Source organism: Corticium candelabrum, chromosome 7, assembly GCF_963422355.1.
Source record: "Corticium candelabrum chromosome 7, ooCorCand1.1, whole genome shotgun sequence".
Taxonomy (NCBI): Eukaryota; Metazoa; Porifera; class Homoscleromorpha; order Homosclerophorida; family Plakinidae; genus Corticium; species Corticium candelabrum.
The window spans coordinates 6,387,684-6,408,750 of record NC_085091.1 but is presented as its reverse complement, the minus strand read 5'-3'; the positions used below and the strand labels follow the sequence as shown (position 1 = coordinate 6,408,750).

Below are 21,067 nucleotides of genomic sequence, written 5' to 3'. Positions count from 1 at the left end.
TGCAGCAGCGACTCGAGAACAGCGCGCAAAGACAAACTTGGAAACTAGAAAAAAGTCCCCATTTACTTAAGTTTTAAAAATTATTAAATTTTAATTTAAAAATTATTAAAATCCCTTTTTCAAAGTGAAGCTCAAGCATGTTCAAATCTGGCATGGTACACATAAAATATTTCACTCTCAAATGATGTATACACGTTTGAATAGTTCAGCTAACACAAAGTACCAGAGCCGTATACTTACTAGAATGTCATAATGAAGGCAAATTGTCTTATTGAAAGTTTGCATGAATTACGCATTCCAAGGGGCGTTGGTTGTGTGTGATTGGTCAGTTCTTGTTGATCAGTTTCGTTGGGTGGAGTGTGCTCACGTTTGAGAAATGAGTTGTTTGAGAGAAGTCGATGAATAGAAGTGATTGTGTTCTGTGATCGTGTTGTTAGTGAAAGTTTCTGGGAAACTTCAAACGCAACGAAATGACACGAAATCTCTCTGAAGCTGCGTGTAACAAAGAGTGGGAGAAGGTTCGACGACTGGTTGAAGAAGGAGAGAACTTGAATGGTGTGGACAGAGTGTTGTCACGTACAGCTTTACACTGGGCTGTCATTTCTAGAAATGCAGATATGTGTTCTTTCTTGCTGTCACGTGGTGTGAACGTCAATCAGGCAGACACTAGGGATGGACATACGCCGCTTCATACCGCTGCTGATTGGCAGCAAGCCAATATCTGTCAACTGTTAGTTGATCACAAAGCTGATGTTACTTCTGTCAACACTAAAGGTGAAACTCCTCTTCTGGTAGCTCTAGCAAATCAGAGATTACCTTGGCGTGACTCTCTTGCTGTGTGTTGTCCACTGATAACAAATGAGAGTGTAAATGTAGCAGATCATCATGGAAACCGCGCTTTACACATAGCAGGTAGGAAAGGTCACATTCAGATTGTCCAGCTGTTAGTGGATCGTGGAGCAGATGTAAATGAATTGAATGAATATGGACAAACACCACTACATACAGCAGCTGGTGGAGAGAAAGACTGTCCTGAATTGTGTTCTATTTTACTAAAACACAATGCCAAGGTTGATGCAGTGGATAAAGATGGAAACCAACCACTACATTTGGCATGGAAGCAATGGCATACTGCAATTGTACGGTTATTGCTATCTCATGGGACTGATGTAACTGCTCTAAACAAGCAACAGAGAAAACCTTCACATATAGCAAATGAGTCAGTATTGAAATCTTGTGAAGTACACAACGGTAATCATGCTTTACACGTAGCAGCTCAAAAAGGCCACATTCAGACTGTCCAACTGTTAGTGGATTGTGGAGCAGATGTACATGCATTGAATGAATATAGACAAACACCGCTACATACAGCAGCTGGTGGAGAGAGAGACTGTCACAAATTGTGTTCTATTCTTCTAGAACATGATGCCAAGATTGATGCAGTAGATAAAGATGGAAACCGACCACTACACTTGGCATGGATACAAAGACACATGAAAATATGTCACTTGTTGCTCTCTAATGGAGCAAATGCAAATGCTTGGACTAAAGATGGAGAAACACTACTACATACAGCAGCTGGTGGAGAGAAAGACTGCCCTGAATTGTGTTCTATGTTACTAGAACATAATGCCAAGATTAATGCAGTGGATAAAGATGGAAACCAACCACTACATTTGGCATGGAAGCAAAGGCACAAGAAAGCATGTCGCTTGTTGCTCTCTAATGGAGCAAATGCAAATGCTTGGATTGAAGATGGAGAAACACTACTACATACAGCAGCTGGTGGAGAGAAAGACTGCCCTGAATTGTGTTCTATGTTACTAGAACATAATGCCAAGATTAATGCAGTGGATAAAGATGGAAACCGACCACTACACTTGGCATGTAAACAAGGTCATACAAGTACAAGTCGTTTCTTGCTTTCCCATGGAGCAGATGTACATGCATTGAATGAATATAGACAAACACCGCTACATACAGCAGCTGGTGGAGAGAGAGACTGTCACAAATTGTGTTCTATTCTTCTAGAACATGATGCCAAGATTGATGCAGTAGATAAAGATGCAAACCGACCACTACACTTGGCATGGATACAAAGACACATGAAAATATGTCACTTGTTGCTCTCTAATGGAGCAAATGCAAATGCTTGGACTAAAGATGGAGAAACACTACTACATACAGCAGCTGGTGGAGAGAAAGACTGCCCTGAATTATGTTCTATGTTACTAGAACATAATGCCAAGATTAATGCAGTGGATAAAGATGGAAACCAACCACTACATTTGGCATGGAAGCAAAGGCACAAGAAAGCATGTCGCTTGTTGCTCTCTAATGGAGCAAATGCAAATGCTTGGATTGAAGATGGAGAAACACTACTACATACAGCAGCTGGTGGAGAGAAAGACTGCCCTGAATTGTGTTCTATGTTACTAGAACATAATGCCAAGATTAATGCAGTGGATAAAGATGGAAACCGACCACTACACTTGGCATGTAAACAAGGTCATACAAGTACAAGTCGTTTCTTGCTTTCCCATGGAGCAGATGTACATGCATTGAATGAATATAGACAAACACCGCTACATACAGCAGCTGGTGGAGAGAGAGACTGTCACAAATTGTGTTCTATTCTTCTAGAACATGATGCCAAGATTGATGCAGTAAATAAAGATGCAAACCGACCACTACACTTGGCATGGATACAAAGACACATGAAAATATGTCACTTGTTGCTCTCTAATGGAGCAAATGCAAATGCTTGGACTAAAGATGGAGAAACACTACTACATACAGCAGCTGGTGGAGAGAAAGACTGCCCTGAATTGTGTTCTATGTTACTAGAACATAATGCCAAGATTAATGCAGTGGATAAAGATGGAAACCAACCACTACACTTGGCTTGGAAGCAATGGCATACTGCAACTGTAGGTTTATTGTTATCTCATGGAGCTGATGTAACTGCTCTAAACAAGCATCAGAGAAAACCTTTAGATTTGGCAAATGAGTCAGTATTGAAATCTTGTGAAGTACACTACGGTAATCATGCTTTACACGTAGCAGCTCAAAATGGCCACATACAGACTGTCCAACTGTTAGTGGATTGTGGAGCAGACGTAAATGCATTGAATGAATATGGACAAACATCACTACATACAGCAGCTGGTGGAGAGAAAGACTCTCCTGAATTGTGTTCTATTTTACTGGAACACAATGCCAAGGTTAATGCAGTGGATAAAGATGGAAACCAACCACTACACTTGGCATGTAAACAATGGCATACTGCAACTGTACGCTTATTGCTATCTCATGGGGCTGATGTGACTGCTCTAAACAAGCAACAGAGAAAACCTTCACATATGGCAAATGAGTCAGTATTGAAATCTTATGAAGTACACAATGGTAATCATGCTTTACACGTAGCAGTTCAAAAAGAACACATTCAGACTGTCCAGCTGTTAGTGGATTGTGGAGCAGACGTAAATGCATTGAATGAATATAGACAAACACCACTACATACAGCAGCTGGTGGAGAGAAAGACTGTCCTGAATTGTGTTCTATTTTACTGGAACACAATGCCAAGGTTGATGCAGTGGATAAAGATGGAAACCAACCACTACACTTGGCATGTAAACAATGGCATACTGCAATTGTACGCTTATTGCTATCTCATGGGGCTGATGTGACTGCTCTAAACAAGCAACAGAGAAAACCTTCACATATAGCAAATGAGTCAATATTGAAATCGTATGAAGTACACAATGGTAATCATGCTTTACACATAGCAGTTAAAAAAGGTCACATTCCGACTGTCCAGCTGTTAGTGGATTGTGGAGCAGACGTAAATGAATTGAATAAATGTGGACAAACACCACTACATACAGCAGCTGGTGGAGAGAAAGACTGTCCTGAATTGTGTTCTATGTTACTAGTACATAATGCCAAGATTAATGCAGTGGATAAAGATGGAAACCGACCACTACACTTGGCATGGAAGCAAAGGCACAAGAAAGCATGTCGCTTGTTGCTCTCTAATGGAGCAAATGCAAATGCTTGGACTAAAGATGGAGAAACACTATTACATACAGCAGCTGGTGGAGAGAAAGACTGCCCTGAATTGTGTTCTATGTTACTAGAACATAATGCCAAGATTAATGCAGTGGATAAAGATGGAAACCGACCACTACACTTGGCATGTAAACAAGGTCATACAAGTACAAGTCGTTTCTTGCTTTCCCATGGAGCAGATGTACATGCATTGAATGAATATGGACAAACACCGCTACATACAGCAGCTGGTGGAGAGAGAGACTGCCACAAATTGTGTTCTATTCTTCTAGAACATGATGCCAAGATTGATGCAGTAGATAAAGATGCAAACCGACCACTACACTTGGCATGGATACAAAGACACATGAAAATATGTCACTTGTTGCTCTCTAATGGAGCAAATGCAAATGCTTGGACTAAAGATGGAGAAACACTACTACATACAGCAGCTGGTGGAGAGAAAGACTCTCCTGAATTGTGTTCTATTTTACTGGAACACAATGCCAAGGTTGATGCAGTGGATAAAGATGGAAACCAACCACTACACTTGGCATGGAAGCAATGGCATACTGCAACTGTAGGTTTATTGTTATCTCATGGAGCTGATGTAACTGCTCTAAACAAGCATCAGAGAAAACCTTTAGATTTGGCAAATGAGTCAGTATTGAAATCTTGTGAAGTACACTACGGTAATCATGCTTTACACGTAGCAGCTCAAAATGGCCACATACAGACTGTCCAACTGTTAGTGGATTGTGGAGCAGACGTAAATGCATTGAATGAATATGGACAAACATCACTACATACAGCAGCTGGTGAAGAGAAAGACTCTCCTGAATTGTGTTCTATTTTACTGGAACACAATGCCAAGGTTGATGCAGTGGATAAAGATGGAAACCAACCACTACACTTGGCATGTAAACAATGGCATACTGCAACTGTACGCTTATTGCTATCTCATGGGGCTGATGTGACTGCTCTAAACAAGCAACAGAGAAAACCTTCACATATGGCAAATGAGTCAATATTGAAATCTTATGAAGTACACAATGGTAATCATGCTTTACACGTAGCAGTTCAAAAAGAACACATTCAGACTGTCCAGCTGTTAGTGGATTGTGGAGCAGACGTAAATGCATTGAATGAATATAGACAAACACCACTACATACAGCAGCTGGTGGAGAGAAAGACTGTCCTGAATTGTGTTCTATTTTACTGGAACACAATGCCAAGGTTGATGCAGTGGATAAAGATGGAAACCAACCACTACACTTGGCATGTAAACAATGGCATACTGCAATTGTACGCTTATTGCTATCTCATGGGGCTGATGTGACTGCTCTAAACAAGCAACAGAGAAAACCTTCACATATAGCAAATGAGTCAATATTGAAATCGTATGAAGTACACAATGGTAATCATGCTTTACACGTAGCAGTTCAAAAAGAACACATTCAGACTGTCCAGCTGTTAGTGGATTGTGGAGCAGACGTAAATGCATTGAATGAATATAGACAAACACCACTACATACAGCAGCTGGTGGAGAGAAAGACTGTCCTGAATTGTGTTCTATTTTACTGGAACACAATGCCAAGGTTGATGCAGTGGATAAAGATGGAAACCAACCACTACACTTGGCATGTAAACAATGGCATACTGCAATTGTACGCTTATTGCTATCTCATGGGGCTGATGTGACTGCTCTAAACAAGCAACAGAGAAAACCTTCACATATGGCAAATGAGTCAATATTGAAATCGTATGAAGTACACAATGGTAATCATGCTTTACACACAGCAGTTAAAAAAGGTCACATTCCGACTGTCCAGCTGTTAGTGGATTGTGGAGCAGACGTAAATGAATTGAATGAATGTGGACAAACACCACTACATACAGCAGCTGGTGGAGAGAAAGACTGTCCTAAATTGTGTTCTATTTTACTGGAACACAATGCCAAGGTTGATGCAGTGGATAAAGATGAAAACCAACCACTACACTTGGCATGTAAACGAGGTCATACAAGTACAAGTCATTTCTTGCTTTCCAATGGAGCAGATGTACATGCATTGAATGAATATGGACAAACACCACTACACACAACAGCTGGTGGAGAAAGAGACTGTCATAAATTGTGTTCTATTTTACTAAAACACAATGCCAAGATTGATGCAGTGGATAAAGATGGAAACCAACCACTACACTTGGCATGGAAGCAATGGCATACTGCAACTGTAGGTTTATTGTTATCTCATGGAGCTGATGTAACTGCTCTAAACAAGCATCAGAGAAAACCTTTAGATTTGGCAAATGAGTCAGTATTGAAATCTTGTGAAGTACACTACGGTAATCATGCTTTACACGTAGCAGCTCAAAATGGCCACATACAGACTGTCCAACTGTTAGTGGATTGTGGAGCAGACGTAAATGCACTGAATGAATATGGACAAACATCACTACATACAGCAGCTGGTGGAGAGAAAGACTCTCCTGAATTGTGTTCTATTTTACTGGAACACAATGCCAAGGTTAATGCAGTAGATAAAGATGGAAACCAACCACTACAGTTGGCATGTAAACGAGGTCATACAAGTACAAGTCATTTCTTGCTTTCCAATGGAGCAGATGTACATGCATTGAATGAATATGGACAAACACCACTACACACAACAGCTGGTGGAGAGAAAGACTGTCCTGAATTGTGTTCTATTTTACTGGAACACAATGCCAAGGTTGATGCAGTGGATAAAGATGGAAACCAACCACTACACTTGGCATGTAAACAATGGCATACTGCAATTGTACGCTTATTGCTATCTCATGGGGCTGATGTGACTGCTCTAAACAAGCAACAGAGAAAACCTTCACATATAGCAAATGAGTCAATATTGAAATCGTATGAAGTACACAATGGTAATGATGCTTTACACATAGCAGTTAAAAAAGGTCACATTCCGACTGTCCAGCTGTTAGTGGATTGTGGAGCAGACGTAAATGCATTGAATGAATTTAGACAAACACCACTACATACAGCAGCTGGTGGAGAGAAAGACTGTCCTGAATTGTGTTCTATTTTACTGGAACACAATGCCAAGGTTGATGCAGTGGATAAAGATGGAAACCAACCACTACACTTGGCATGTAAACAATGGCATACTGCAACTGTACGCTTATTGTTATCTCATAGGGCTGACGTAACTGTTCTAAACAAGCAGCAGAGGAAACCTTTAGATTTGGCAAATGAATCAGTATTGAAATCTTATAAAGTATGCAATGGCAATCATGCTTTACACAAAGCAGTTCAAAAAGGTCACATTCAGACTGTCCAACTGTTAGTGGATTGTGGAGCAGATGTAAATGAATTGAATGAATGTGGACAAACACCACTACATACAGCAGCTGGTGGAGAGAAAGACTGTCCTGAATTGTGTTCTATTTTACTAAAACATAATGCCAAGATTGATGCAGTGGATAAAGATGGAAACCAACCACTGCACTTGGCATGTGAGGCTGGTTTAACATCAACAGATCAACGTCTGTTGGACTACAATGCTGATGTGTTTTCTGCAAATAATTTTCATCAGACTGTTCTTCATAAGTCTGTTTGTAGCAAGAGAGATTGCTCTGAGGTTTGTGAGATGCTCATAGCAAAGGGATCACGAGTGAATGTTACAGATAGCAATGGACACACATCTTTACAGCTTGCATGTCGGAAAGGACATATAAAAACAGTTGACGTGTTAGTTAGAAGGGACGCTGATTGCAATGCATTGAATGACTGTGGTGAGACATTACTGCACTTGGCTTGTAAACGTCGTGTTGAATGTGTTGAGTTGTGCAATAAGTTGATATCACATGGAGTGAACCCTCATGTAGCTGACAGAGAAAAAAACTTACCTTTGCACGTTGCTTTGAAGAACAGACTTTGCAAGACATTCTGCTATTTGTTTCAAAAGTCATGTAATGCTGCATTAGATGACTTGCAGAAGGTGAATATTGATAAAGAAGAGCTTATGGCCATTGTTAGTAGTGCTCATGAAGATGGCGACATCGATACTTGTCGCCATATTTTTAAAGCTAGTGCTAAGTTAGACCCTTCGAGTAGATTGTGTCTGAGAGAAGTAAACTGTCACACTACAACAGGATACTCACTCATTCAGAGAGCAGTCAAAGAGCAGGATGTTACTTTTTGTCAGCACTTGATTGATCATGGAGCATCTGTAAATGCAGATGTATCTTACAACTCCCAAGGTCATACTCTTGAGGAACCTCCTTTACATCTGGCAGTAGAGCTGGGACATTTTGATTTGTGTCGTTTGCTGATAGAACATGGTGCTACTATTGATCCCAAGATAACCGGCACAAAAGGTGCATTGCATTTAGCTGTTGTTAGTGAACACAAAGATATAGTAAGACTTCTTTTGTCTCATGGAGCTGATATGAGTAAAGTTCTAATTGGTAAGGAATCTGTTTTGAAGAGATTGGAAATACAAGGAAAAGGCAAAATGGCATCAATCATTCAGGCTACTGGTGAGTAAACAAAACATGCAACTTTACTTTCATTTGATTATTGAAATTTATTTATTTTTATTTTATAGAAACATTTCCTGAAGAGATCGTGTCGCAAGGAGAAGCAGCATTGCGTGTCTATCAGTCATCCTGTAGTGGGGGATCAGCAGTAAACGTGTTTCTACGTGTTGATGTTGTTGGACGTGATGGTGTGGGTAAGACAAGCTTGACAAAATCTCTCACTCTCCAGAAGTTCAATCCTGATGAGCCGAGTACAAGAGGAGTTGTGTTTGATCCAAAGTGTCAGATTATTGTGAAGGAAGCATGTGACTGGACCAAACCTCTCACAAGTGCTGACTATGCAAACATATATGAGAAAAATGTTGTGATCAATATGGCAGAGGCACTCGACACACCACAAGTAAAAGATCAATATTTCAAGTCAAAAGAAAGTGAATATCCAAGAAAACAAAAATACGCTCGCATGACAAAGAAATCACCAAAGCAGGAGTTACGTGTCCAGGCTGTTCCTCTTGGTTCTTCTCATAGAATTGTGCCTTTAATGCCCCGTGTACCACTTAATGATTGTTCACCAAAGTTGACTGTTCCTTCTAAAAAACCAACAACTTTAGTAGTTCCTGCACAGTCAGTTCCATCAGGTTTGTCATCCTCATTACAGACGTCATCAAATTTGTCCGCACTTAAAGACTCTAACGTTTCGTCTCACATAACAGCAAGACCATCAGGTGGTACGGACTTTGCTGTAGAAGCATGTTCATCTTCAGATCATACTGAGGCAGATTTTGGAAATGTGGACAATTTAGTTGGGAATGAAGGAGACAGGAAATCTATGGCCAGCAATTTCTCGTTTGATTTACAGAGAAGCCAAGAAAGTAAAGCAGTAAACCAGGATGGAAGCATTGCAACTTCAAAAGTTCCGTTGGCTGGAAAAAATGCAAAACAGGTGACATCTTTTAGTTGTGACAGCCAAGAGCAACCACAACAAAAGAAACACGAGAATAAAGACGAAACGTCAAACAGACGTTCTCTATTCTGCGACTCAGGCAGCCCTGATTATTATGCTGCATTAGACCATGAGACTACGTCGCCAAACAAGAAGACAAAACCAATCATAGCAAGCACTGATGTCCAATTATGTAAGTACCAAGACAGACAACAACAGAGTTTAACCAAAACGAAACAACCGGAAGCTCTACCTACACAAACTGAAAAGACATTGTCTCACAGTGTTGATGATTCTTCTACTGAGAACACAACTACTTTACCTCAACACTTAAAAGAAAGTGTTTCCAAGAGTCTGAGAGATCCAAAGTCTCGTCAAAAGGTGAAGAAAGAAATAATGCTTACAGTATTGGACTATGCTGGTCAGAATGTGTTCTATGTCACACATCATTTGTTTATGTCAAAGGCTGGTTTTATGTACGTTGTGTTTGATGCTTGTCAGCCAATGGATGGCAAGACTCCATCTCAGTTTCGTTCAGAAGATGGACAAATTGTCCACATTCCTTTGTTTGATGACGAAACAAACTTTGATCGTTTGGAAGAGTGGGTATCAGGTGTTCATATCATGGAAGGTGATCAGTCACGTCGTATCATGATATTTGAGAAAGAAGGAATCAGATCACCTGTCATGTTTCTAGTAGGAACACATGTTGATAAGTTAAAGGAGCAGCCAGGGATGATGGAGAAACAGGATGCATTTATAAGGAAGAAACTGGAGGGCACAGTGTTGGCAGAGCACATCATATGGGCATCTAAAGATATGATGTGTTTCTATGTGGATAACACAGTGACAGACCCAGACAGTGGTGTTGTAGATCCACAGGTGACTCTGCTTCGTAAGAAAACAGAGGAAGTGGCTCACAAGGTGGCCCAACATCACAGATTACCTATCAGCTGGCTCAAGTATGAACAAAATGTAAGAGAAGTGAAAGTCTCTTATCCAACAAAGAGAACAACAACTGTTGATGAATTACTGCAGCTTGCCATGAAAGCTAGTGGAATCAAAGATCGAGAAGAGCTGTTGGTGCTGCTGCAGTATTTGAGTAGTCGTGCAGTGTTGATGTATCATCCCAAGGCATTGAAGAGTGGAGATAAAGAAGAAGTCGTGTTAGATGTGGAATGGTTTGTATCACAGCTGCAGAAAGTGATCACAATACACATGGAAGGTGATGTTCCTCCCATGTTCTGGAATGATGTAAAACGCAGCAAAGAGAAAGGCATTATGACAATGTCACTTGTGAGACATCTTTTATCAGATGCCGGAGGATCTGCTCAACGTCTCATTGTGTCATTGATGAGCCACTATGATTTGCTGTGTGAGTATCCAGTTATTGAAGAAGAGGATCTGGACAAAGCAAGCGATTGCAATGATTTTCTAAGCCTGAAAGGAGAAAGAGAAGGTCAGACTTGCAATGAAGAACGTGATTTGTTTGAGAGGCAAGCTTGTTTTGTTCCTTGCCTTCTGGAGCATGCAGTTGGTCTTGAATCTGACAAGATGAATGACGAGCAGAAGTCATTACCTCTCATCTTGTCATCTGCTCCCATCCGCATTCCTCAGCCATTATTCTATAGAGTACTGACTCTTCTGTGTAAACGTTTTCGTCGCTTGGCAGTTATTTGCCGCAATGTGGGCTACTTCCACATCTACCCTGGTCATCGACTGGAGTTTGCTCTCAACAGATACAACTTTCAAATGACTGTCTTGTCAGATACAGTCACACCTCCCAACTCCAAAGTGTGTGGTGCTGTTCGTGAGTGGATTGTGAACATTGTAGACAAGGCAAAACAGCAGGGAATGGCTGGGCTCAAGTTACGTCTTGGATTTCTACAGAATGCATCGACATCAATATCTAGCATTTCTAATGCTGAGTTGATTTCTCTCGATGGATATCAAAGTAATCGTTATTCACTGTACAGCCGTATGACAAAAACAGAAGTTCAACCTCCTACCAGACTCTACCTTTGGTATCCACAACTTGAGTGCTCTGTGAGTAGCTTCCATATTGTAATATTATCTCTATCTGAATTGGTGTTTTCATGTAGCAAACTGATGTCATGTCACCACTGCATCATCTTTCACAGCCGCCACAACAACTCGCTGCTAGTATGTTATGATTACAGATTTCACGATGTACTAACTACTAATTAGGTTCCTTTCATACTGTAGTAAGCTATTCAACACCAGTGAAGCCCCTTATTGGTGAACCGGTTGCAAGGTGCTTGTTTGAAGTATCTGAACTTTTAGATAGAGATGATGATTTGGAAGATGACTGGAGAAGGTTGTGGAAGGAACTTCTAGTCAGACCTCTCGATGAAATTAAAGTGAGGGAGAAGAGTAAGAGCCCTACTCTTTTCCTGCTAAATCGATGGTGCAAAATGGAACCTCCCAGTGAAGCTACAATCGGACAGCTGATTAAGGCTCTCAATGCAATATACAGAAACGATGTCGCTTGTGTGCTACAAGCTTACGTGCCTGCACCACTCCCAGGTCAGCCTAATACCTAATATTGGTGTGGGTTGCTTGTACATATTAGTTCTAAGATGATTAAATGAGACATACTACGTAGTACTGTTAACCATGTTATAGACTGAGACATGAAACCAAACTTGTGAGACTTAGATCTCGATGTATAATTGATTGTAAAGAGTAAATTTGATTGTAGAACTAGCTATGAGTTTAGCTACCAAAGTGACATTTGCTGAAGTGGTTGTTGACACTCTGTTCGTTGTCCGTTATTGCTGGGTTACAATAATTTGGCCCTTAGATTGGTATACAAGATAGCAGCATGTCATGATTTTGTGTTGATCAACAGAATTATTTAACATTTGCTGCAACCATTGTGATTGTTATGGTTTATTAGGAACATACAAAAGAGCAAACTACTACAGTATTGTAATATGATTGTTTTGGTGTAGATTGTAAAACTGACAAGGTGACATCAGTCCAGTTAAATCATCTTGCTAAAGAAATACAAGGCTGCTGGCAACAGTTTGCTTTGACATTGGAACCAGTGGGATTGTTTAAAGTTAGAGGAAATATTGCAGCTATAAAGAGTGAGCATGCTTCTCCTCTTGTGCAAGCTCAAGCCATGTTAGAGAATTGGAGTGACAACGTTGGTGCTAGAGCTTGTCGTTCTATTCTGATTCAGGCATTGATCAAACAGGGACTAAGATCTCAGGCAAATGAGGTGTTCGGAGAAGAAATTGTGCTGCAGGTGTCACCACAGTAGTTTGAGACATTGACAAGTTCTAGGGACATGTAGCAGCACCAATAATTATTGTGTCTGTCATGTGCCCAGCACAAGCTGCAGACAGTAAGTCAAAACACAGTCTAACTATTTGAAACTACATTTAACAAACAAGCATAATCTTCACTGTTACTGTATAAAACTATTTGTATAAATCGACCATCAGTCTTTGTCTAAACTGAATCTTGGAATCATTGGTTAATTTGATCTCTAGATGTATGTAATGATCTCAAACATTTTGCACTACTCACCTGATCAAAAGAGCACAGGGAAAATATTGTAGAGGAAATTTTGTTGGAAAGAGGTAGTGGGTACCTTTAATTGCTCATATTTTTGTGCAGTTGATGATGACAGATTTCGTTCTATCTGCAGCTGAGTTGTCAACCTCGCCACATTATCAGTAGATGATGACTGATCGACTTCAGCCTGATTGGCAAGCTTTGCAACTGTCAGACGACACACCTAATGTATACAATTCACTATAGCTGCCTATTCAGTGTAGATAAGTTGTACTGTACCTGTATAGCTTGTTGTGCTTTCTTAGTTTGATTGTGAGCCATCAACCGGACCTGCTCTAGTTCTGTTTTATGTAGTGAAGATTGCAATTTCATACTCGTCTGAGACTGCCTACATAATACATCCGTATTATCACTAAACCTACATATTAGTTGAATTCAATAATTTATTATAGTAGTAACCAGATAGGGGTGTAGCATCATACAGCTATGGTAAGAACACGTGACAGCATAGACCAATTCTTCATGCTCAAATTCTGGTCTAGATGGAGCTTGAACAAAATAAAACAAATTTGACTTGCTCATGCTCAAGAATGTGCCTGCAGTAGAAAGGCTTGGTACATGCAAACTGCGTTGTATTAAAGTACTCATCCAAGTAAAGAACCCAAAGGTGTTCACACCATGTGATCTAGCTGCGTTTTTCTTGTCTTCTTCACTATACATGTATGTGGCATTCGTTTAATACTCATCATAATAATGCTTATAGGGAACACATCAAGAACTGCTCACGCTCACAACGTCCCGTGGTTATTATTATTTCTATCTGATTTGGTAGTCTGAATTTGATGTCTTAACATCTGAGCATAAAAAAATTAATTGGTCTGGCCAAAGCCTCTATAAAAGATCAACAAGCATCATTGGTCTCACTTAGCAAAGCAGATTTCCCAATTCAGTTATTTATGCATCTCGTTTTCATTTTTATAGACTTGTATCTTATACCCAGTTTAGTCCACACTTGCATGATTATACAACCGAGTCAAGCTGATCCATGCTAACCCAAGACAGTAAACCAAGCTGACGCATATTTACACTGCAAAGAAGAAAATGTTATGCTCAAAGGAACCCGACTTTGGTAGGACTAAGTCCGAAAACCAGACATCAAGTGTCCAATACCATCCTTCTTGGCCTTTTATACCAAAATTTAAAAGCTCTGTCAAAATCAAATTCTTGAAGTTTTGGCCCTTCTATGTTTAGCATTATCAAGTTCAGCATCGCTGAGGTCATCATCATCATACTCTTCATCGTGGTTTCTACCATTGTCTGCTTTCGTTTTACTTCTGCGCAGTTGTCTTCAGAGCCATGACTGTCATCTTCACTGAGCTCATTTCTAGCTAAACACTTACGGAAGCCGCATGCAAAGAATGCCTCCATATGCAGAACACAAAGAGCAAGTGCAATAGATCGGCCTTCTAATCCTTGAAGCTCCAATGCAGTTTGCTAATTGCCATTCTCAGCACGCTGTAGTGATGGTGCTTGTACACAGTACACTGTAACAGCTAGCCAAATTGGCAAGGAGAAATTAACATTCATCGCCAGGGACATCTATTTGTAGCATTTAGCTATTTGGCAAGCATCCAACGGAAAGACTGCATGATAAACCCCAAACTGACTCAGTCATATCACCCCCTCTTCTCACCATGCTCTCTTGTAATCTATTGAGCATGGGCTGAACTTTGCATAAGGTTGGGTAGCGTTCATACTAGCAGACCAATCATGCTGACACAAAAAGATGATATTTGCCAGCTCAGCATGGTTCAGTTTGGTTTGACTTGGAATGCAGTCACACTAAGTAGTGAAACCAAACTGTGCTGAACTGTGTCAGCACGGTTACAAAACGCTAGTCTGAATGGGCTAATAGAGTTAAGAACAAACCTTTCGTGATTGAGTTCCGATTCTAGGCGTGTGAGTTGCAACTTGTAACTTTGTTTCGCTTCTTGTAATTGTACCGTAGCCTAGACAAGACAAGACAACCAAACAACATCAAATGCAATCATAATAACATACTCACATGATATACAAATCAGTCAGTCAAATAACAACTACTAGTACTGTGTTTACATGAGCACATACGTGTATAGCGAGTTGATCCTGCACCAATCCTGTGCCTGTCTAGCATGCCAGCCCAAATTCACTCAACACAATCTTTACAGGCAAGTCAGTCCTTCTGATGGGCATGTTGTTAGCATGTGTTATCTCCTTGAGATCAATCCTGTTCATGTTAGCTTACACTCTCAATGGACAAAGGCCAAGTTGCTCACGCTCTATTCTCCATGGCCTTACAACATCAAATCAAGAAATGTACAGAAAGTTTACAAGATGACATCTTATTTACATGAGATGTAGGTCTACTACCAGTCGACAAACTGAGCATGAGCAGCTCTCATCTTGGCATGGAGAGCATTTATACGATACACCTGACCCAAGTCAGCCCCTGGATGGCCTGACTGAGAAATGCCGAGTCAGGTAGCACAGCTTGGCACAGCTCAGCCTGCATTTAAGTTAAAACATAACTTCCAACCAAAAGCTGGCTCGCTTACAAGTGCTCGTGTAAACGGGCAATTCGACAAGACAAACACATAACACATTGGCTGATCTAAACGCATACAAAAACGTATCATGATAAAATTGTCAAACTCACTTGAGATGATCTTTCTAAAGCATCGGCAATCAGTTGTTCAGCAGCTGACCTAAACTCGGATAATTCTCTCTCTTTACTGGCCACAAGTTCCTGTAATGAGTCTGTTAATTTGACATTACGTGATTCAATGAGATGATGACAAACCTCACATCGTTGCTCAATCAAAACATTTGCAGCTTTGCTACGCTCTAATTCATCTTGTTGATTGCTAAATATGACGACATGTCAATATAGAGTTATCCTTCCATGTAAACAACTGTGTAGTTCACGAGACTTTACAAACCTTATAAGCCGCTTTGAGTTGAATTGAGCTTCCGCCAGAACATTCAAGTCTCTCCTCAGTTTGTCTGGATCATCACTCATTGATTTCTACTTGACAAACACAATTTCACATCGTAAAATGTGGTTTATACATAATACATGGTACATACTGTGTTTGATTGTTTGGCTGTCTTGGTAATCTGCAGCTGCTTCTCTGCCTTCTCCTGACTCTTCCTCGCATTTGACAACTGCCCTCTCATGGCCATAACATCTCGCTTTAGTTTTGACATCTGCTGCTTTGAAGTAGAAAGTCGATCCTCTAACTGTTGTGTCAAAGCTTCCAATGTCTTGTACTCTGTATTTAGGTTAGCCATTTGTTGAATAAGCTGCAAACACAACACAAAGTCAATTGGCAACAAAGACTAAACATATAGAAATACAATTGCTAAACATAAACAAATACAAGTATCACACTCAGCTCAAACGTGCAGCCAGTGGTTTCTCTCCCTATGAGATGGAAGACCATGTGAATATAACACTGGCAAACCCACAGGAAATTCATGAAGGAAAACATCGAAGTGAAATGAGAGTGATATCAGAGCTTACTAGCAAACTATATTTCAGTAGTGCATCAATGCTGCCCATTCAAGTTTGACGCCACTTGAGACAGACATCTTATGTCAGTAGCAATAAAATTAATTCTGATATTGTGATTTATAGTTAATTCATAAATTATCATTCAAGACATACCACTGGCAACATGAGCTCAACATAGTTGCGATTCAGTATGTTTCTGTCTGTTCCGAGTCAAATTAGAACAAAATAACATCATGAGTATGGCAATCAAAGACGCTACAAATTGCAAAAATATCAAATTCGTTGCACTACGAGTTTTTCTCTACAACTCTATATATTACTGTAGCATAAATGTTATCTCTAAATATTGTGTGTAGTTGTAGACAGGAGATACCTCAAACAGATAATGGTGTATTATGTCCAAACCAAATGTATTCATTCACTCATCCAGTAAAGATGTACGTAGTTGCTATTGTAGGATAAATTTAGAAACAAGAGAAAGTCTATCTATTCCAACAGTTCATACACAAAACCATGCGATATCACAACACAAGCCTAAAGCCTAAAATATTTCAACGTGTTTGACTAGTCATCGTGCTGAATTGACAATGAACTTGCAAGAGAATATAAAAGTGACACACACACACACAGTGACACACACTGACGTAAGTTCTTTTTGTACCAAACTTACAAAGTGGTGGGACTACATCCCGTATTTGGATCCCATAGTTTCACTGATTGTTGTGTGGCCTTACTACAAGACACAATCAAACCTCACTGAGGATGCCAGTCTACACATTTGACATCAGAACCATGTCCTGAAACACAAGACCAAATACAACACAACAATCACATCACCAAACAAGAAGACATTCACCTCTCATAACTCTTTCTTCATCCGACCTAAAAAAGTCCCAGACACCAACTGTCCCATCATCTGAACCAGTAGCAAACTTGGCATCAGTAGGACTGAAACTGAATGTAAATATGGATTACGCTATAGTAAGTAAAAGTAGGAGGGGAAAGTAAATTCATACATCATGTCATGATACACAAACTAAACTGTACAGTCAAGACTCAAACAGAAAGGTATGTATACGATATGTACCATTGTTCAGATTGAAGTTGCTGTAACGTGTCAAACCACCTGTGCTGATGCACATCATGTGCATGCCGGGTGATGAACACATGCACACAGCAACACACACACACACACACACACACACACACACACACACACACACACACACACACACGCACACACGCACACATACACGCACACACACACACACACACACACACACACACACACACACACACACACACACACACACACACACACACACCATTGGTGAACTAATTCCTATGACATGTGCATTCACCTCTGGAGAGCATGTAGACATTGGTGTACATCCATGAGCACATGCATCATCTGCCAAAAAGCTCAACAAATGAGTTACACGCTGAGAAATGTTGTGGGTATCTCCCTTTCCATCATCTTTTAACGTGATATTTCTTTACTCTGCTGTGCTAGGTATTCTGTTTGTGCGCAACTTTGTCAGTAAATGTACTAAACAAAATGTGTGTTTTGTCCACATGAAGTTCACAATTATTATACCATCAGCAAGAGGTTTCCCCACCAATTCCTATAACTGTTAATTAATTAAATATTGACAAAGTATGCTGCTGACCAATTTAACCAAACATTACAACGTACTCTCTCCTCAAATAGTCAGCTGTACATTTTGTAAATATTAATAGATGTAGTACACCATTAGTCTATGAGCCAAGTCCACAGTTTTCGAGATCTTGTGGTCCTGGTGGCCATGGACTAGAGGGGATACTAACATAACGTTCCTTTGACAAGCGGCTGTGTGGAATGCATCTGCAACATCTGTTTGCGAATCCCTTGGCACAGTCCAATCTATATCAATATCTGCAGATGAAGAATCATCTTCATCCTCTGTTTGAGAAAGAAGTGTGTCGTCAAACTCTATAAGGCAAGCACGGGGATGTCAGAAGGATACACAAGAAAGCCACTAAACTTGATTTTCCGATGGCTAGACTTCCCAAACTCAACTGGTCACCAAAATGGTTCTCGAGACGACGCTTTCATTAACCTTTCACTACGGTACTGACCAGGTTGGATATCTAAATCCAAATCCATCAAAGTATGCTCATACATCAACCTCACACCCGACAGACTCATTACTTCATGTAGACAGATGATTCGCTCTTCAACTACCTCAGCAAGACTAGTGAAAGTTAATGCATAAATGGTGCCCTTGTCATCTTGTTCTGCTACACCTGATGCAACTTCCTGTGCTGCAGCCAGTTTCTTCTTATGGGTGTATTCTGAGTAGCAGGATCGGTGGTATTGAATTTCCAAAGCAACAAAGTCTTTAGAGACACGAGTCAGAAGCAGCATGTCCTCGTCGTTGTAAAATTTCACAGATCTATGTATTGCTCTGGCAGCTTCCTTAGTCATGCACCTACTTAACTTTTCTACCTTTCTGTGTTTGCCAGTATTGTCTCTAACCTTATTGTCAACAGCCTTACAGAACAGACATTTCCCAGTAAATCCTCTTGCTGCTGCTGTGGTGTACTTCTACTGCTTCTGGGCGGAGCTGCAGAGGTCTGGTCACTAGACAGATCTGCTGCCGTCACGGTGCTGCTACGTTCGAGCTTGTAAACAAAACTACAAAATGCAGAGTTCATAGAACTTGAATCAGACTGACCCAATCTTTGCTCAGAAACTCTAGCCAGATGAAAATTCAAAGTATACATTTGGTAATATCGAAAGTGGAAGACACCACGTGGCTCAATCGTGTTTAAACCAGCAATTCTGGAATCACCAAGTAAATTTGCTGCGTGAAGAAATGTTCTCCACAATACAAGGAAAACTCGATCAACTCTTGGTCTTGTGGGCATGTCCTACCTGGCAGATTGCACAGACAGACACTGAAATCTAGCACAGGGCGCTTCATAGGCAAGTAAAACCATCTACAGTGTACTGCGGGTATTCTGCATCTAAACTAGCTACGTCTCGATCTCCAAAGTCTTTGTAAACACTTTCCATTGCCTTCAGCAGCTCTTCCGCGTTACCGAAAACCCGGATATTGTGTCGTCACGAAGTCAGTACGCATGCGTACAAGCCGGCCACTTTCTGCCGTCAAATTGGACAACTTGTGACCTTTTTTCATGTTGCAACATTCAAAATTCAGTTTCTCTGCATATTTTCATTTGATCTAAGGTGATAAACCTTTGTTGGACGAGGGAGGAAACATAACTCTGTTTTACAGCACTTACATAGGTTGGCCCATAGACTACATGTCGCATGAGACATCAACAATAAAAACAACTACAAAATATAACAAATAGGTACCTCACTTCTCATACTGCTACTTTCCTGAAACATGTGCACATTGTTCATATTGATTTGCCAGTATTTCACAAATCCACTGTGATCTGCTGTCACAAGCCACGTGTCTGTGTGACTCCATACCATCGTATGCACAGCAGAGTCATGAGCCTACAATAGAAGTCGAGTATAGAGAAAACTACACAAATATTAAACAGAAAGAGACTTAAAGAATAGTTTCAAAGAGAGAACTCTCCACTTGATGCTCCAGTCATAAGTCTTTGTCCTTCTGGTGTCCACTAATCATAACACAAGATAGATATCAACTATCAATAAAAACTGATGAAAATGCTGCACATACCGTTACACAAAAAATGGGACACTGAAATTTGTTTGTTGATGTTCGAACAAACTTTGATGTTACTGCATTCACAAGAACATCGAGAAGATTTAGAGGAGCTGTAAGCTAAAACAGAAAGAGTGCTGTTGAAATGTAAACCTCACAATGGAAAACTCTAATAGCACGTTCACACGAGGACTTGTAACCGAGCCAAAACAAGTCAGCTCACTTCGAAAGCTTGTGTGTGTGTGTGTGTGTGTGTGTGTGTGTGTGTGTGTGTGTGTGTGTCACTGTTGTGGACGAAGTTAGTGGTAAGATTTACGGCCTAGTACATGTAGCTGAAGTGGCGTTGAGTAAACTGTAACATTTCCCTTGTTTCATACCAGTGTTGTAGTCGCTTGTTGCATGTGTAGTACGTTATCGCTGCCGTGTTGTCGTGGCTAGAATCAGTCGCTCCTTGCTGTTGGAACAAAGATCACTGGTGAACGAAGATCGTTGGTAGGCTTCGATCGTCTTTGTCGGTTACTGTGTTTGTAGCTATCATGCGTTGTTCAGCTACCATCTTTTGCGTTTCATTTTCTGGAAGCAATAATCAGCAGTAAGCTCTATTGTTTCATAGTCCATCACTATTGAGCAAGGCAGTAGCCGCTCTAAGCCTCCGGAAAACAAAAGGCTAGAGTCAGGGTTAGAGTTAGAGATTGAGTCATACGCATTTGCTGAGTTTAGCTAACAATTTGAAGCTATCTTCAGTACTGATCGAGG

The 21,067-nt window shown here is 40.4% G+C and overlaps 2 protein-coding genes and 1 long non-coding RNA gene across 5 annotated transcripts in view; 1 reads left to right on the top strand and 2 right to left on the bottom strand.

Moving 5' to 3' along the window:
* Window positions 1–470: 470 nt before the first annotated feature.
* On the top strand, window positions 471–12,832 carry LOC134181776 (uncharacterized). The gene is made up of 17 exons (XM_062649042.1): window positions 471–1,317; window positions 1,372–1,581; window positions 2,509–2,805; window positions 3,397–3,515; window positions 3,705–3,887; window positions 4,563–5,225; window positions 5,406–5,546; window positions 5,613–5,951; window positions 6,080–6,113; window positions 6,160–6,476; window positions 6,618–7,021; window positions 7,241–7,406; window positions 7,509–8,583; window positions 8,652–11,572; window positions 11,629–11,689; window positions 11,753–12,073; window positions 12,502–12,832. The coding sequence occupies exons 1-17, from the start codon at window positions 471–473 to the stop codon at window positions 12,813–12,815; spliced, it is 8,412 nt and encodes a 2,803-aa protein (XP_062505026.1). The 3' UTR covers window positions 12,816–12,832.
* LOC134181902 (golgin subfamily A member 3-like) lies at window positions 12,832–17,602 on the bottom strand. Of its 3 annotated transcripts, none has more exons than XR_009970217.1 (10): window positions 17,482–17,602; window positions 17,296–17,422; window positions 16,199–16,414; window positions 16,051–16,136; window positions 15,912–15,975; window positions 15,768–15,857; window positions 15,002–15,081; window positions 13,352–13,460; window positions 13,149–13,279; window positions 12,832–13,084 (listed from the first exon to the last, which is right to left on the bottom strand). XR_009970217.1 is itself a non-coding variant. In XM_062649185.1 (10 exons), the coding sequence occupies exons 3-10, from the start codon at window positions 16,400–16,402 to the stop codon at window positions 13,025–13,027; spliced, it is 840 nt and encodes a 279-aa protein (XP_062505169.1). In that variant the 5' UTR covers window positions 16,403–16,414; window positions 17,296–17,422; window positions 17,482–17,602; the 3' UTR covers window positions 12,832–13,024. The 3 variants fall into 3 exon arrangements, 2 of the variants coding, with proteins under 2 accessions (XP_062505169.1, XP_062505170.1); XM_062649185.1 differs by having other exon boundaries at window positions 13,149–13,295; XM_062649186.1 differs by lacking the exon at window positions 12,832–13,084 and having other exon boundaries at window positions 13,088–13,279.
* A 3,018-nt stretch (window positions 17,603–20,620) lies between these two features.
* Window positions 20,621–21,067, bottom strand: part of LOC134181903 (uncharacterized) — a 1,914-nt gene continuing 1,467 nt past the window's right edge. Inside the window, exon 3 of the long non-coding RNA XR_009970218.1 lies at window positions 20,621–20,884. This is a non-coding gene — a long non-coding RNA (uncharacterized LOC134181903). The remainder of the gene's footprint in view (window positions 20,885–21,067) is intronic.